Source organism: Rattus rattus, chromosome 17 (genome assembly GCF_011064425.1).
Source record: "Rattus rattus isolate New Zealand chromosome 17, Rrattus_CSIRO_v1, whole genome shotgun sequence".
Lineage (NCBI taxonomy): Eukaryota > Metazoa > Chordata > Mammalia > Rodentia > Muridae > Rattus > Rattus rattus.
Window position 1 is genome coordinate 29,202,389 of NC_046170.1, and position 17,631 is coordinate 29,220,019.

Below are 17,631 nucleotides of genomic sequence, written 5' to 3' on the forward strand. Positions count from 1 at the left end.
AGGTACGCCTTGGAAGAGCTGCTGCTGCTGCTGCTGCTGCTGCTGCTGCTGCTGCTGCTGCTGCTGCTGTTGTTGTTGTTGTTGGATTTTGTCTTATTTCACAAAAGAGGCCCAGCTATGTGGCAGTCTTTGAATCTCTGGATTGGCTTTTCCAAGTGAGATGAAGGATATGAACTTTTTTTTGGCGTGGTTCACCTCCGAAGTCTTCAGCTTCTCAGAAGTCCCGCAGTCAGGGCTCTAGCCTCTTGGTTCCCCAGTCTTGAAACTGAAAGACCAACCTTAGATCTCAGCCTAACTCACGTGTCTGGGTACTGCATTTTCTTTAGTTGGGGGGGGGGTGGGAAGGTTCAATAAAATATAGAAGTTTTCATAAATGGAAAAAGGCTGCTCATGGGTAAACCATTTGAGGAAAGTCAGAATTGAGCTTTGACCAAATTTCTCTCTCCCATGAATAACAGGATTTAAAAGAGGAGGAGAAACAGGGCCCAGAGGCCATCTGTGGTGACAAATGAGGAAACCAGGCACGTAAGAGGCATCGTGGGTAAAAATGCAGTCCTCCAGTCTGCTGGAGGAAATAGGTGAAAGGTGACCGCACTGTGGAAAGAACACATGTGGGTCGATGGGTAAAAGACCAGCAGCCAGGCACTTTAAATACACGCTTAAGTTTTAAAAAGCAAGGGGCGGGAAGAAGGAGAAGTGTCCTGGGGCGCGCTCCAGGACCCGTGCTGTCACCCAGTGAGAAGAAGGGCCACTGATCCTTGCAGCGTATCCCCAGCTCTCAAAGATGTCTCACCCAACCTCGGTTCATTTTGGGTACAGGGATTCCCTCTGAAGCCGTCCTTGCTATTGGAACCCTGCAAGCGCCGGGGTTTCATTGCTCGTCACCGCCTGTGTGTTGATGCGCTCTTGGTTACAAAGCGCCGACCGCCGCCGCCTTCAGTCAATCGCTTTAGCCGAAGGCCTCTGATTTGTTCACATTTACTACAACACATACAGAGGGCTGCAAGATTTTTTTTTTAAACTATTGATCTGGTGCTTTAAGAGGGGAAAAAATCTCCTTGGCTGTCTAAACACTATCGATCCCTGCTTGGGAGTCGCAGCAGAAGTGTAGAAAGGGCGTGGATGAATTGAAATTTCATTTCCGACAACTTGTTCCTGTTATTTTTACCCTTTCGGATGGGGAGAAACACGTTGCCGCAGATTCAGTCAATGTGGTCGATAGCTCCACTGAGAAACTCAACACAGCTTCTGCCAGAGCTTTGGCACTGAGACGCGATGTTGGATTTCAAACATGTGAAGCTGAAGGATAATGGTAAAATGTGTTCAGTCTTAACACCAGACGCCAAGCACGTGGCTCTCGGGCTCTAAATGACCCACAGAAGCTCGGGCGCTGGGGAGAAGGATTCTGGTCACTTACACGGCTTGCATTTGTGGAGCGCCTCAGGTCTGACCCTTACTGGCTTTCTGTGACGATCAAGGGAGACATCCAGATGAGCCAGCTAAGTTTTACCCTACGTGTGGATTCCTTACAGGAGGTCACCCCGACATGTGTGGGAAAGTACCAGTGCAGAAACAGGAGCTGTGGGTCTGCAAGCGTGCACGTCCGCAGCAGGCGGCCTCCAAAGGTACCTCAGCCCCCGAAGCACACCAACCGGAAGGCGAGGTCTGTGCCAGCTGCACCAGCTTTGTTCTTTTATTAGATGTTCAAAGAATCCAGGAGAGAACCAGGCTCCTTCTTTCTACTGGGAACATCTGGCATTTATGTAGCTCTGCACCTTTGATCTTTGTGGGTCCCAAAGCCCTTCACAGCCCACTGCACTGCCAATGGACACAGCAACCACTTGTTAGCAAACACGGACAGATACCTCTTTGCCCCCGTTTTCCATGTTGCAATACGTGCATGGTTCTTGGTTCTGGGAGGAAAGGTCATTGTGGATCTCAAATACTTTCTCTCTGTCTCTCTGTCTCTCTGATCTCTGTCTCCCTCTGCCTCTCTAGCTCTGTGTGTCTGTCTCTCTGTCTCTTTCTGTCTCTCTGTCTCTCTGTGTCTGTCTCTCTCTGTCTCTGTTATATGTCTGTCTCTCTGTCTCTCTGTGTCTGTCTCTCTCTGTCTCTGTGTATGTGTCTGTCTCTGTCTCTTTCTGTCTCTCTGTCTCTCTCTGTCTCTCTGTCTCTCTCTGTCTCTCTCTGTCTCTCTGTCTCTCTTAGTTTATTCAAATCCTGCTTTTTTTTTTTTTAAGGCTAAATGTACTTCATAACCACTTCTTAATAAGCAGCATTTCATTTCTATTTCCAATTCTTCCAGAGGCCCATTTCTGTCCCCCAGCCCCAGCCCTCCCATTGCGGAGAAATATGAAAACTCTCTTCTCTCCTGGGAGCCAAGAATCTGCATTGCCGATGAGGTTGCAAATTCAGACACAATAAACAGAATTAAGAAAAACCGAGCTGGCATTTGACAGAAATTGTAAAATGACACTCAGAAATGTTGCTCTTGTGGAAATTACTGATATTAAAATATAAATCAGTGTCTTGTGCTTCCCATAGTACCAGGGGCCTCTATTAGGTTATGCAGTTTGATTGCTGAGCTGAACCAAAGAGACTTGGCAGTTCGCAGCTGAAGTTATCACAAAGTCTTTAACCCCTCTCCTGCTGGAGAGCAGGCACTAGGACCATCCTGGCGGTGCTATCACAACTGCCCCTGACAGTCCTCATCTTTTTTCTTTGCACTGTTTAAAAACTAGAAGATGGAGAAGGGCTAAGATAAGAAGAAAAGGGGAGAGTATTTGGAAAATCCTTTTTCAAGATAAGAATCTTGTATAATGCCAGGCTGAAGGCAGATAAGGCAACAAAAGAAACAAATTCTAACCTCCTGAAGGCAAAAAAGAAAGGAAGAAAGAAAAGTAAAAAGCCCATTCGAATTTTAAAAATATAACACCAGTCACACATGTGTTTTTTGCCATCAGGTACCATCCTGTAAGGTGGCTATCACTGTCCCAATGGTTTCCAAGTAAGGATGCTTAGATTTGAAAGAAGTTACAGTGACCACTGTCATATGAACTGGGTGAACACGGGATCCCCAACTCCAGGGAGAAGTGGGAGAAGGGGACAGGAAATGCAACCTGAGGCCAGAGTTTGCATGCTGTGGCCCTGGACCGTTCCGATGTGCGACAGAAATGGTGGAGCTTATTTGAGGGTTAGTATCCAATATGAAAGGACTTCCAATGATTGAAGTAGGAACAGTTGGGCAACCAAATTAATAGTACTAGACTGCTTCTCATCAGATATATATCCATGGGCTCATACCAATACAAATAAACAATTAACCAGGGATAAAGTGTGGCCCTTCTGTCCAGAAGCAATAAGTAAATGTAAGGGGAATGAGGGAAATCAAAAATCTCTGTTAGAATACCACAGTATTGGGGCTGGGCTGATAGCCAGTGGGAAAAGCACTTGCCAGCATCCATATAAAAGCCATGCAGGCCTAACAGCCCACCTGTCATCCCTGCAGGCCACAGATAGAACAGGGGATCCACAGGACACGTTCCTAAGTAGTGAGCTCTGGCCTCAGTAAGGCATCCTGCCTCAGTAGACAAGAACAGAGCCCAATCAAGGAAGACACTCAACATCAACCTCTGGCTTCCATGGACCCCCACACACATGTGCATCTCCACTCCTGCAAACGTGTGTGCATGCAAAAAAAAAAAAAGCAGACAAAAAGGAATAGCACAGCAATCATATTTGCAAGAGAGTTCTATCTTGCTAAAAAAAAAAAAAAGTGGGTAAAGTTTAAGGACAAACAGAATCTTTGTATCTCCCCAGATGTACATCCACCAAAATCCGTTTACAGTAAATAAAACCAGAACTGAGCGACCCAGGATTAAGATCATCGGGATGAAATGTATTAACATCACAAGTACCTGATATGATCCACTAAAACGGCTTATGACACACATGACCAAAATGTAGCCTTGATCTAAGTATGGAGAAAATATGAGAAAAATCCGAATTGAGCATCATTTTATAAATTAACTGGCTAATAATCTTCCGAAAGTATCTAGGTCATGAAAGAGTAGAGACCTGTCAGATTAAAAGAATCCCAAGTGACTGTCTTAGCGGTTGTTCTGAACATCTAGAATGATTTCAAAAAGGTCTGTATGCTCCTACACTCTCACTAGAGTAGACAACTGTTACCTAGATCCACAGGAAATGCAGATCACCCACATCCACAGTAAAGCCAAGAGGTCAGGTTCAAACACATTCATTCACATGCTTGACTGGGAGAGGCTCACCTACCTGGTAAGGCCACTGGGAGAAGCAACTGTCACTTTGTGTCTAGGACAGGATGCGGCACATAGAACTTTCCAGTACAAATATTACATATGGCCATGAGGAGGATGGCTCGAGTGTCCACTAGTTGCTTTGTGGGGGGGAGGGTCAGGGGGATGTGATTTTTGGCAAACAGAAAGAATGCATCTCATAGACAAAAGGAAGAGGCTGGACTTTCCCCCTCACTGATCATGCGGTCACAGCAACAAAGATTGACGGCATTATGTACTTCCAAAGAGGAAGGTTTGTCATATGGCCTGAGATTAATGATGGTGGCAGTAGGAAGCCTGGGCCTGTAAGTCCCTTCCTCACCCTGTCTTCCTACTGCATGCATCAAGGAGAGGGGGAAGAAGTGAAAGCAAAGAACAGATTAAGTCAAGCCAAGTCAAAGAGGGAAGGGGACATTTAAAAATAAATGTCTCTCCCAGTACTCCCTCCGTCCTCCCTCCACCTAATCTACCTGTTCCTAGCCCCCAGATCCTGGTCCCCAGACCCTGCTCCTGACCACCCACAATGTCTATTCTATTTCCCTGTCCTAGGGAGATTCACCCACCTGCCCTTCGGCCCTTCTTGTTACTTAGTTTCTCTGGATCCACAAATTATAACATAGTTATCCTTTACTCAGCAACTAATGTCTACTTAGAAGTGAGTACATCCCATGTTTGTCTTTCTGGATCTAGGTTACCTCACTCAGGATAAATTTTTTTCCAGTTCCACTCACTGGCCTGAAAAGTCCATGTTGTTTTTTGTTTAACACCTGAGTGATAACTCCATTGTGTAGATGTATCACATTTTCTTAACCCATTCTTTAGTTGAGGGACAGCTAGGTTGTTTCCAGTTTCTAGCTAGTATGAATAAGGCTGCTGTGAACATAGCTGTGCACCCATCCTCGTAGTGTGGTAGAGCATCCTTTGGGTATATGCCCAGGAATGGTATAGCCAGGTCTTTGAGCTTTTCTTGGTATTTGAGAGTCCTCTGTTGAGAAGTCTCTGTTTTGATTTGGACACCATTTTTCAATTGGATTATTTGATTCACTGATGTCTAGTTTCTTAAGTTCTTTACATGTTTTGAAAATTAGCCCTCTGTCAGATGTAGGGCTGGTAAAGATCTTTTTCTATCCCGTAGGCTGCCATTTTGTCCTACTGATGGTGTTCTTTGCTAGTTTTATGGGGGCATCTTGGACATGAGCTAGAAACCTAGGACAATGGAGACTCCCAAGAATCTATGAGGGTGACCCTAAGACTCCTAGCAATGGGGGATCCCAAGCCCAAACTGGCCATCTCTGAGCTGTAACCAGGCAAGACTTCCAGTGGAAGGACTGAGGCACCAACCCAGCCTCAAAGCCTTCACCTCCATTTTGTCCTGCCTGCAAGATGTGCTGGAATAAATATGGTGCAGAAATTGTGGGAGTGACCAGACAATGACTGGTCCAGCCTGAGACCCATGCCACAAGCGGGAGCCCTCCCATGATACAGCCTAGAGGGGTCAGGACACTGAGACTGGACAGATGAGGGACCTAGAATAGAACAAAACACGACTGGCAAAAACAAAGCCGATGAAATGATTCTTTATGCTATTCTGCTATACCCATAGCTTGGTGCCTCAGCCAGTTGTCATCAGAGGCTCCATCCAGCAACTGATGGAAGCAGATGCAGAGACCCACAGCCAAACATTAGGCGGAGCTCCCAGAATCCAGTGGAAGAGGAAGAAGGAGGATCGTAGGAACCAGAGGCATCAAGGACACCACAAGAAAACCTACAGACTCAACTAACCTAGGCTCATAAGGTACCACGGAGACTGAACTGACAACCGGGGAGCCTGCGTGAGATTAACCTAGGCCCTCTCTTTTGCCTGCTTTTGGGACCCTTTTCCTCATACTGGGTTGCCTCAGCCAACCTTAATACAAGGAGAATTGCCTCGTCTTACTGCAATATGCCATGTTAGTTGATGGGGGAGGGGCGCAAGTTAAGGGGACGGGCACTAGGGAGGAGGAGGGGAGGGACTGGGACAAGAAGAGGGAGGAGAATGTAAAACAATTAATTGTAGAAGAAGGATTAAAAGGAAATGTCATGTACTGATGTCAAAGACTTGTCTACAGTATACAAAATGTGCAGTCTTCTATGCATTCTAGAATTTGTTTTTACTTAGATGTATGAGTGGTTTGCCTACAGGTTTATGTGATTTTCACCATGTGCTTGCAATACAAGCAGGGGCCAGAAGAGGGCATCGGAACCCCAGGAGCTCGAGCTACCGTGTACATTCCGAGAACAGAACCCAGGTCCCTCCCCTACAGCATCCAGTCCAGAATGCATCTTAAGGCGAGCCATGGCGCTAGGTGAATTGTTAGAGTTGTCGCTCCAAGAACATGAACAAGGGTTATGTTGTCCACCTGAATTAAATCCCTACAGCATGGGACAGAAAAGGAGAGGATAACACGTGCCAAATAAGACCAAAATCGCTCGATTGCTCCCCTCCCCCTCCTTTATCCCCCTCTCCCTCTCCCTTCCACCTCCCCCCCTCACACAGACACACACAGACAGACAGACAGACAGACAGACACACACACACACACACACACACACACACACACACACACACACACGGTCACTCCACAGCATTAAGGACCTGAGCTCCATCTCCATGAGCATCTCATGTTCCAAATGGCTGCTGGTGAGCCAGGCACCGAGTCGGCATCCCAGGCAGTCGGGAAGGGCAGAACAGGCAGAGTTGTGTGCTTCCTCCCTTTAAGATGTCCTAGAAGCCCTCATAACGCTCGCACTTTGTTAGCCAAAAATTAAATGCGTAGCCCTACCTGTGCAGGAGGCATGCTGGGAGATTGGTTTCCTAGTAAGTACATAGACATTTCAATAAAATTAAGGTTCCGTTACTAAGGGAGATGAGAGAGTGGATGTTGCAACAGGAGGTTAAAGCCTCTGTGAAATGTAGCAAAAGAAGTGGGGGATTTTAACCCAGGACAGAGAGTCCTGAGAAATCCTAGAACAGTTGCCTTTTGCTTCAGACACCTCCTTTCTTCCTTCACCCCAAAGTCCTGCTGGAGAGAGCTACTGGACTTCGGTACCAGAGTCCCTTCCCCCACACCCAAGCAAAACCTACTAATGCATCAGCTGATCCTGTGGCTCCGCCCCGTCCCTATCAGACACACCCTCCAAGACCAAGAATTTTCTCTTTTTTTTTTTTTTTAGAATTATTTATTCACTTTATGCCTATGAGTACACTGTCGCTGTCTTCAGACACACAGAAGAGGGCATCGGATCCCATTACAGATGCTTGTGAGCCACCATGTGGTTGCTGGGAATTGAACTCAGGACCTCTGGAAGAGCAGTCAGTGCTCTTAACCACTGAGCCATCTCTCCAGGCCAAGAATTTTCTTTTATTACTGGGTTTAAACCCAAAGAAATGAGGCTCTATATATCATGGTTCCTTCCGTACATTCTGGGTGGAAAAAGAAAATTATCACACGAGAGGTATCTCAGTCCATTTCTAACAGTAACACATTTAAAAAATAAAAAACTTGGAGCATCCTATCATTACTTGGACAACAAATGTCTCTGAGGATTCATCATATTTATTCCTTTGTTGAGACGCAGAATGTTGAAGAACTATCTAAAACCCTGTGGCTGGCTGTAGGTCAGTCTAATTCTGATTAGCCCCTGAAGTTTGGTTTTATTTTAAATTAAAAGGCCTCTTTCCCTGAAAATCCAGAAATATAGTTTATCTGGGGGGAAAATGAGCCCTCGATCCAGTCTGCTCAGGTCAGAAGGAAGAACGAGCCAGTGTGGTCGCTCACCTGTAATGCAGGCACACACAGGTGCGCTGGGTAATTAGCTGTGCATGTGTGGTCAGCCTGGAGGACATGGAGTTCAAAGCCCGTCGGACATGTACCTGTGTCACTGAACTTGTTCATGCGTTCACCTTTTCCTTCCTCTTCCCAAAACTAAACAAAGGCCGTCTGAGCTAAGAAAAATGATGGATGAGTTAGAACAAAGACCAGATTGGGTCCTAGCGAAAGCCATAAACTGAGGCAAAGGTGGACGGAAACAATGGCTCCTGACAAAAGCTCAGCACACTGATCTAAGTGAGAGTCGGGATCCTGTATGCCTTCAAGGCAAAGCACAGACTCTGGGTAGGGCAACTGGGAGAAGAGCAAAGCCGTGACCACACACATACACACGCATATGACATATATGTGACATATATACACATGTTAAATATTTATATGTGTGGAAACCATAAAACATAAGGCTCCCAGGGTGAGAGGGTACCAAGCGACTCGAAGCCGATAGGGAAGGAAGATACGATACATGTAGCATGTTCCCGGCATGAAGACAGTACAGCAAACTCTAGCTAAAAAAGGCCGGTGGCCATGAGCCAGAAGCCGCCACCCCCGTGATTGCAGGACCCAAGAACTTAGGCACACTCTAAAGTCACTTTAAAGGGGTTTTTAAATAATGTGATTAAATTTTTACCCGATAATAATGACACTTTCATAGAAACAGCTAAGACTAAGTTCCTGTTGTGTATTGGGATGGAACATAATAAAGAGACTGTGTAATGAAAGCTAGATTTTTTTTCTTCCCTACCTGAGCTCATAGCTGACTCGGAGCAGGAGAAAGTATTATTTCTTACATGCATAGGTCAGTGCTCTGAGAAAAGGCTGTAAGGGAGCAAAGCAGCACCAGAATATCTAAGATTGTATTTGTTTTGTGTGTGTATGTGTGTGCGTGAAACTACATGTGCACATAGACACGCATGCATGTCGCACCATGCATGTGGAGGACACAGGACAACCTCTGATTCTGGGTCAGATTTTACCTTCTTCTTGTTGAGACAGGGTGTCTCTTGTCTCTCTTGTAGCCTGCTCCAGGCTAGCTGCCCCAGAAGCTTCCAGCTGTCTTAATAACCATAGGAGTCCTGGCATTGCAGATGGATGCACCCATATCCAGCCGTTTTCTCTCTTAACATGGGTTCCAGGGACCAAGCGCCAGGTATCGAGTTTGCGTGACAACCGTCTTACTTGCTAGTTCATGTCCATGGGCCTCTAAGTTTTTATTTAGACTACAAATCATTTCCCCCCTGGGCACAGTTGTCACCAAGAAAAACACTAAAAAGCAGATGGCAAGACTTTGAAATGAAGAAAACAGCTCCCTGGGCAAATAGAACAGACGAGGCAGGAAGAAGGGATGGGCTCAACAGAGACACAAGAGACCAAGGCAGGGGCTTGAGAAGAGAGGGCATTGAAAAAGTGTTAGGTCCAAAAGAGCGGTAACCAGGGATCCGGTAAACTATCGTATTCCCTCTGGGATGTCTCCTTCTGAAAGTCTTTGTCAGTCGTTCTCCTGAAAGAGCCCTGTGAGGGTTCCAGACGATTATTTATGAGGTACGGAACCTCCTCCGTCATTGTCTTTATTATCCACCTGGCAAACATTACACCAAGTACCTCGAAAATGGACCGCACAACCCTTTCTTCCTTTCGACCGTAAGTACTGCCCGCCACCGTTAGTGCAAATGACTCACGTGAGTCCTGCGTCCTCCTTGTAGGACAAGATCCCATTATCGTTTTCTCTGACCTTTTACCTGCTACAGCCCCAGTGTATTTCGTGTGGGTAAGGAAACTGACACCTTCTAATTTCCCTTTGAAATATTCTTTGAAAACAAGGCGATCTAGAAAACTATTCGTGTGGGTTTTTCTTTCTGCCTAATTTTAGACACAATTTTATTTGAGAATCATCTGAGGATGACCCCTCGGACTTTCCTGAAGAGAAATGTCATTCTCAAGAACACGTTATTAGTGTGTGGTACTCAGACCAAGTTTATAGTTCTTCCCAAATAAAGAGAACAGCAAGGTGAAATTGAGAGCTAGGACAGACCAGGAAGGTCCCTTACTACAGCATCTTTAGCTCCAGAGGCAAGGATGAGGCCTTCCGATGGGACGCGCTTTTAATCTTTTTTGGCTTGCCCACTGTGGAAATTATTTGTGATGTTCGCTGATATCAATCTTGGAGCTCCAAGGAAGTTAGGTGTGGTCGTGTGCTTTGTTTGGACCACTGAACGGTGAGCAGAAGTGAAGTGCTTCACTTCCACTTTATGAACCAGTATGTACTTCGCCATGTTACCTGTCTGCTGCCATGGCAACAGACCACACACTAGATAATAGGGGTCCCACTAACTGAGGAAAATAAGGAACCAAGTAAGGACAATGTGGGGCAGAACGCCACACGAGTCACAAAGCACGTGTCATCAGAGGGAAAAACAGCCCTTCTCGTTTCAAGCCGTTGAGACGTGGGGTTTGTTGGTGTGAAATCACCCAGACTGGCCTTAAGATGGAGCGATGTCATCATTCCCATGATGCATCGCTGTGCATGAAGATGTAAGAGGACCCAGAATGCAGCTCCGTAAAACATTCTAAGTTCCACACCTCACAGCCATTCTTTCTTCTTGGCTTATATTAGGGATGGGGGATGTAACTTATTATAAAGAATGAGTATTTGGTGGATTCTCATTCTTGGAACCATTCTGCAGGTAAGTGCTTGGGGGAAATTCCCTCCAGCCCTATAGTATGGAACATAATGAGTTAGATTATTTTAGTAAGTCCAGTCATTGTGACCTCAACCGCATCATCCTGTACTTACACACCGTTACCTGTGCGGCCATCTTGGTTTCACTGGAAGCTTTTTAACCGAGATAATTCTCAGCACTTTATAAGATTTCTAACTTTATAATCCCCACCATGGCAAGCTCTGCTTCAAAAACAAGTCCTATCACTGGACATTTCCTAGTCATAGTGGTAAAATGAGTGGGTAAAGCTTCATGGAGCAGTAAGAGAGTCTTTGTGACCTTGGGTAAGCTACTTAACCTCTCTGGGCCTAAGTTTCCTCCCCTAGGTGATGGGGATATTAGTAGTTCTTGTCCCCCAATCCCCGGGTTACTATGGGAATAGGTCACGAACATCCTGTGTGGTTCATTAAAAAAAAAACAACAACAACAAAAACAAAGCCTAAGTCTTAACTCTATCTGAATCAGGGACATCTAGAAAAAGTTCGGCTCAGCCTTTTTTCTTCCCTAGGGCAGTGACTTCAGGAACTTTTGGGTCTACCACATAGTGGTTTTCTGGGAAAGGCGTAAAACTATGGCCCTGCCTCCCTCACAAAGGTTTTAACCCACGGGAAAACACAAACAGATGGGTCGGAAAGTTGGGGATTGTTAATGGTTTAGTAGATTTTCCAGCTCCCCTGCTGAGGGCAGAGATCCAGCCGGGGAAAATCCTTTAAAGGGGGCTGAGCCCATTTGTGCTTTTCCCATCTTAAACCCTTGGCCTTTTTCAGGTTTACAAAAATGCTAAAGCTTAAAGGAGAATTTCGAACTGCCAAGGGACTGAAAGATGAGGTAAGGCTCCCAACCGCCCGCACGCGTGGAGGTGGATCTTGGTTGGAGGGGATTGCTTCCGTGCTTCCAAATTCCAGGTAGAAGCGTCGTCACGAATCACCACGTGGAGAGCAGACATAAGATGTAAGAACCCCGGTCCCAGCTTCAGTAGCTCTGGGACCACATCTAACAGCAGAGTGACCTGGACCACGCTGCCCACCCTCCTCGGAGACAGCATAAACGATGAGCACTCATTTCACCTGTTTGCTGGGTACCTTATCAGGTGCTATGTGCGAAAGCACCTAATGGACATTTATTTTTACTAATTAATTTATTTAATGAGTGGTCTGCGGCATATACATCCGCAGGCCAGAAAAGGTCATCAGACCCCCTTATAGGTGCTTGTGAGCCACCATGTGGTTGCTGGGATTTGAACTCAGGACCTCTGAAAGAGCAGCTGCTGCTCTTAACCGCTGAGCCATCTCTCTAGCCCCGGACATTCCCTCTTCTTGCCAACATTTCACTTTATCTCTTAGGGATCTGTAAAACGGAGTTTTCTGCTTTGTGTAATAAAGTGTCGGCCAAATTCTCTGTATATATTCCTTCATAGTTCCCCATAGGATGGGAAGAGTCCATTGGGGTAGGTGTAAAGAGGTCTCACGTGACACGTGCTTCCGCCAAGAAGTAAGCTGCTTCTAACACCAACACTTGTGTTCCTTTCCCGCTGCGTTACTGCTGCCTCGTGTGACTTGCTGCTACTTCTGCTTGGGAACAAGGGCCTGGTATAAATTATCTAGGCTATTTTTTTTTTCATTTAACATATGTCTTTGGAACACCTTCAATGTGCCAGGCATAGTTCTGGAGGTTCAAAAAGTAAAATCCCTGTTCTCCCGAACCCTACCCTCTAGCAGGATGGTCCCTCAGGACAGGAGGAGCTACTAAAGTGCCAACACAAAGCATCGGCATTCGTTCCTCAGGTAGCCATGATCTACCACAGACCATGTGTGTCTTAAAGCACCTACCTGTCTGGCATGCCAGGCTCACTGGATTCAGAACGGTAACATGGCCATGGCCTTTGTTATGCGAGTAGAGCTGTTTCTAAAAATCTGTGCTCATGGGGCAAAACCTTGAATGGATTTCCATTAATTTCCATCGAAAGTAATGCGAAAACTGTAGTGTTTCTATCATAATAAGCTTGGGACTTCAGCCCCAAGTCAGCAAGAGCGGTGCTCATGGAATTGCTATAGACAGCTGTAAACTTAATTATTACTCAATCATTACAAGTAAAATGTAAAAATTCCTGAAGCAACATTAGCAGCCTTTCTGTCTTCGAAAAATCATATTACATTTACCTATTAAGAGGGGCAAGGTGAAGATCAGAAAACAACTTTCACCATGATCTCAAACTCAGCTGAGGCTCAGGAGCCCGTGTCATGACCTCACCAGTTCAAGCTTTCTGCATCCCAAAATATAACTCTCACCATAAACTGGAATCTGCCTGGCGGCTGTAGTGTTGGTGATGGCTAAAAGTGGTTTTATTATTTTTTGAAGATTGACCTTTGTCCGTGGACAAGTAATTTCCGAAAGACAGTTAACTGGGTTATCATTTGACTACAAAGTTAGCTTAGGAACTACTACAACTCCAATTTTTTCCAAGCCTCCTCCTCCAAGTCCCTAAAGCCTGAGAATGCTGCCCACCATTTTGAATCCTAGATGGTCTTAGCTCTCCAAGCACTGCTGAGTCATGAACTTAAGTTTGGCCCAGCTCTGCCTGGGAATATACGTGAAACTATTTGTCAGTCCTTTAAAACTCAGAGGAAAAATGTCTTCCCCTCTTGAAATATATGTTTGAGAAGACATAATAATGGACAGAAAGCTCATTTAATCAATACAGAATCATCTATCATTAAATAGCTAAATTTCCAATAATTACCGTGATCATGGAAGCAACAGCAATATTAGCACTCGCTGCTTTGCCTGTGGGTGGGAAGCTTGGCCAATGTCATGCAGTTCTGGGCAGGTTTGAATCTTGTATCAGGAAAACTGGGTATCTGAATCCACAGCCACTGGAAATGAAACTTCACCTAGCTGCATCAGTTTGGTATTTCAGCCAGCACTACCAACTTCAGATCCAGGATGCTATCAGACGGTGCCCAAGGGTCAACGTTAAAGCTCTTGGTTCATCTCCTACCTCTGGTACTAGTTACAGAGCCATGATTGATGAAATGTCAGCTCAAATCTATACCTAATGCATATTGATACTCTGAAGACATCTGCCTGGAATTCGTTCTCTAAAGTACAGAGAATTATAAATAGTTCACAGCTAATGTCTTGAGCAAGGTATTAGAAAGAAGTTAGATTTATTAGGACCCCATGAAAGCTCGCCTTTCTTGGGTTTCTGAGCACAGCCTCCTCTTACGACTAACTTCATTAAAAATGGATGTCGGGGAGCAGCTCCACGTGTGCCTTCACTCTTGCTCTGATACCTCAAAACTGTGATGATTTGCCGTTTAGGAACGAATGGCCCCATTTTTACTTTAGAGGCAAATTTCATCTGACATCTAGCAAAACACATTTGTTACTCAACGGGCTTCAAAGGAAGGTGATTTATCCCCGCCCTCTTGTTTTATGAATGAAGACATTTCCTCAGAGACTCCAGGCTGTTCCTAAATATCCAAGCGAGATGGTGCTGAAGGCCCAACCCTGAGGTCCTGATGGTAGAGGAGAATGGGGTGACATTGGGCTTTCTACTCTGCGGAAGCCCAACCTGGAGAGAGAAGGATACTTTCACTAGCTTGAGAGAGTGCATTCCAACTGTTGACCTGGGGAAGCCCAAGTCGTGTCTCACTGGCCTGTATTAATGAGCCCTCAGTGGCCACGGCTCCTTCAGAGCAACCAGGAAACATGGTCCTCAACTGCACCAAGACTGGCGTGCAGAGCACTCTCACGCTCTCCTATAGGACAAGCGTGGAGCTGTCGCCCACCTCCCAGATCATACAAACGATTCTGTAGCAGCGTCCTGAGCATCCAGCTCCCCCATGAGATTCCACATCATCCCTGGGCTGGCAACCATGAATAAAGAAACAAAGTACTACAGAGTGAAGCGTCTGCTCCCTGTGGGGATCATGGTTTTTGTTTTCAAGTTGGAAAACAGTGACTACATACCAAGGCTTTTTTCTTTTCTTTTTTTTTTTTTTTTTTAAACCGCTCTACACTATTCTCTTAAGAGAGTCCCGGGTAATTGTCTTAATGGTAATCACATGCTCGGGGCAGTTGACATCCACTGTTATTTTTTCTGAAAGTGAGGAGTGAGAAGCAAGAGCTAAAAAGGGGGAGGAGAGTTTTGAGATAATGAAATCCTTTTAATGACAGAGCCATGCCGTTAACCTAATTAAACTGTAAAGTGGGAAGAAGAAAAACTGCAGGTACTGAATGGAAATGAAGTGAATCAGCTGAGACAGCAGTGCTTCTGGGAACCGTGTGGATTCCCGGCATCTGACCTTGTGCTTCCGGTTCCCACACTGTCCTCTGGCCCACCTTGGCCTGTTCAGAGGCCTCCTAGAGGCAGGGCCCATAGTAAATGCCTGATTTACTATGCCCACCTCAGGTCTCGAGTTCCTGTGGGAATGTGTGTCCTGTGGCTCATGTGTTTCGGAAGCCAAGTCAGTGTGATAGGCGGGCGGAACCCTGGTTCCTCAGTGAAAAGAAATGTGAGCCCTGCCTCTTCTGAATTACATGGCTGTGAAAGGTGGTTCAGATCCCTGCCCGGTTACTGTGTGTCCTTCCCCGGTTTCCTTTGAAAACGGTTGCTTTAAGGCCACTGAGATCACTTCACCTCTAAAAACAGGGCTGGAAGTGCTTGGGAGCTCACAGGGCATGGTGCAGTCTTTGGCTAGTGGCATCACTGGTACGGAGCTGGTCTGCTCAGCTTTTATTCCCACTAATCAAGATCGGCTCTGAGATGTAATTATGCTCTGCGATCTCCAGTAGGATCAGGCTAACACCGGCACCCAGAGACCTTTGTGTGAGCCCGTTTGTTTGCCTGAGAGTTTTTCTCCTCCTTCCTTCTTCCTCCTTTCTTCCTTCTCTCCTTTCTTCCTCCTTCCTCAGGAATGTGACAGAGCAGTACAGAACTAGCAAGGAAGCCTTGCAGAGCTTCCCAGAGTGCTTCCTGATAAATTCTTATTACTTTCTCACCACCCACGGGCGATGGAGAGCCCACCCATCCGCCACTGCATTGGACCCAATCCCCTCCCCGCCCAAGTTGCTACTCTCTACACAATGTTTTGATCTCAATCACTCTTTTCCTTTCTGACCTAGCAACAATTAGCTAACCCTTCTAACTCCTAATCAAAGACCAGGAGAGCCTACTGAGCAAGCAGGGCTTTCGCCTTTGCTCCCATTGGTGAGCGCCTGTAAAGAAAAGCACTAGGTGGGGCTGGGGATTTAGCTCAGCGGTAGAGCGCTTACCTAGGAAGCGCAAGGCCCTGGGTTCGGTCCCCAGCTCCGAAAAAAAGAACCAAAAAAAAAAAAAAAGAAAAGCACTAGGTTTTTTAGACAAGAGGGGGTTGGTTAATGGATAAAGAGAAAGTTGGGAGATCTCAGAATCCCTCGTCAACTCTATCACTAATTCGCCGTAGTCTTGTCAAGTCCATTTGACATCTCGATATGTTTATTCCATCGGTGGCAGAACCATTAATATTTATAGACATTTCTCTGGGTGCCTGGAATCATTCTAAGCACTGACTTCCCCTCGAAAAACAGGGGAATTGTCTGATGCACCCAGGGCAGTGTGGCGAAGATTAATTAATATAAATAAGTAATTGTCTGAATAATGCAAGGCTCTAAGACACCTCACAAATGGATCCTGTGTAAATGTTGCCCAAGATGAGTAATAACGGCATGGGCTCAATAAACAAATTCCCAGCGAATTCAGCTCCCTGTCAACCCATTAAGTGAAGGAAAGCAAGCATTTTCTCATTCGTTCATAATGGATGCTTTTGGTTTGGTTTTTTTTTTTTTTTTTTCTGTCTGCTTAGGCTGGGGAGAGAGACAGAGAAGTCAACAACCTGAATAACAAGCTCTTGAGCCTGCAGCTCGACATCAAGAATCTCCACGATGTCTGCAAGAGACAGGGGAAGACCTTGCAAGAGAACCAGCTCTGTGTGGAGGAAGCCATGCTGAAAAGCAACCACGTAAGGCACCAGGCAGCACTGCCTGTCTCTGCTCGCTTGACCACTGTCACTTCTGATGGGAAGGAGGGGACATTCCACTGTGGGCCACTCAGAGTATCAACTGAGCCTGCATCAGGAGAACCAAATATACCACACACACTCCAACATAGAAGAAACTATTCGTATCTTCGGGATTTTTTTTTTCAATCTAGCTATTTCCAACATTATTGAGATACTGGGTATTATGTTTTTTCTTTATCTGGATTTAGCTCATCCAGAAAATACTAGGATGGGTCTCAGACAATCATCCACATTAGCCATGACAATGGCTGCTCTGGGGTATCTCCATGCATGAGGAGCTCCTGATGCCACACGTGTGCCTTGCCGTTGTTCTTCCAGAGGCTGGAATCCAGTCATTCAGCAGGCTAACATGCCAGAGAGTCCTCAGCCAATAACAAATAGAGAGACGTTGATCAACTAACCATATCCTTTTCCCCCTTAGTCCAAGTTAACTCAAGGCTGGCTCTTAGCTCTCTCCCAGAATTCCTCAGTGGAACTGAGCCCAGTGGACCAATCCTAACCAGCCTGGTCTACATCTCTCCCTTCCTCATCTCAGCCCCCAACTTGTCCGATTTCTCTATAAACAGCACCTGCTTAAAGGACTTGGCACTCAGTGGCTCATTGCAGGGCCTGATTCCACAGCCCAAGCGAAGTCACACTCAGAAACTCAGTTTGAGCGTGGAAATGG

At 45.9% G+C, this 17,631-nt stretch overlaps 1 protein-coding gene across 2 annotated transcripts in view; it reads left to right on the forward strand.

Moving 5' to 3' along the window:
• The first annotated feature begins 11,059 nt into the window (after positions 1–11,059).
• The window catches only part of Pmfbp1 (polyamine modulated factor 1 binding protein 1), a 49,810-nt gene continuing 43,238 nt past the window's right edge, over positions 11,060–17,631 (forward strand). The window contains exons 1-2 of one of the 2 annotated variants that reach the window (XM_032887709.1): positions 11,060–11,186; positions 11,670–11,730. In XM_032887709.1, coding sequence (XP_032743600.1) covers positions 11,680–11,730 — 51 coding nt within the window. In that variant the 5' untranslated portion in view covers positions 11,060–11,186; positions 11,670–11,679. Of the gene's footprint in view, positions 11,187–11,669; positions 11,731–16,748; positions 16,905–17,631 lie in introns of those variants that run through there. The other variant, XM_032887708.1, reaches the window with a different exon arrangement.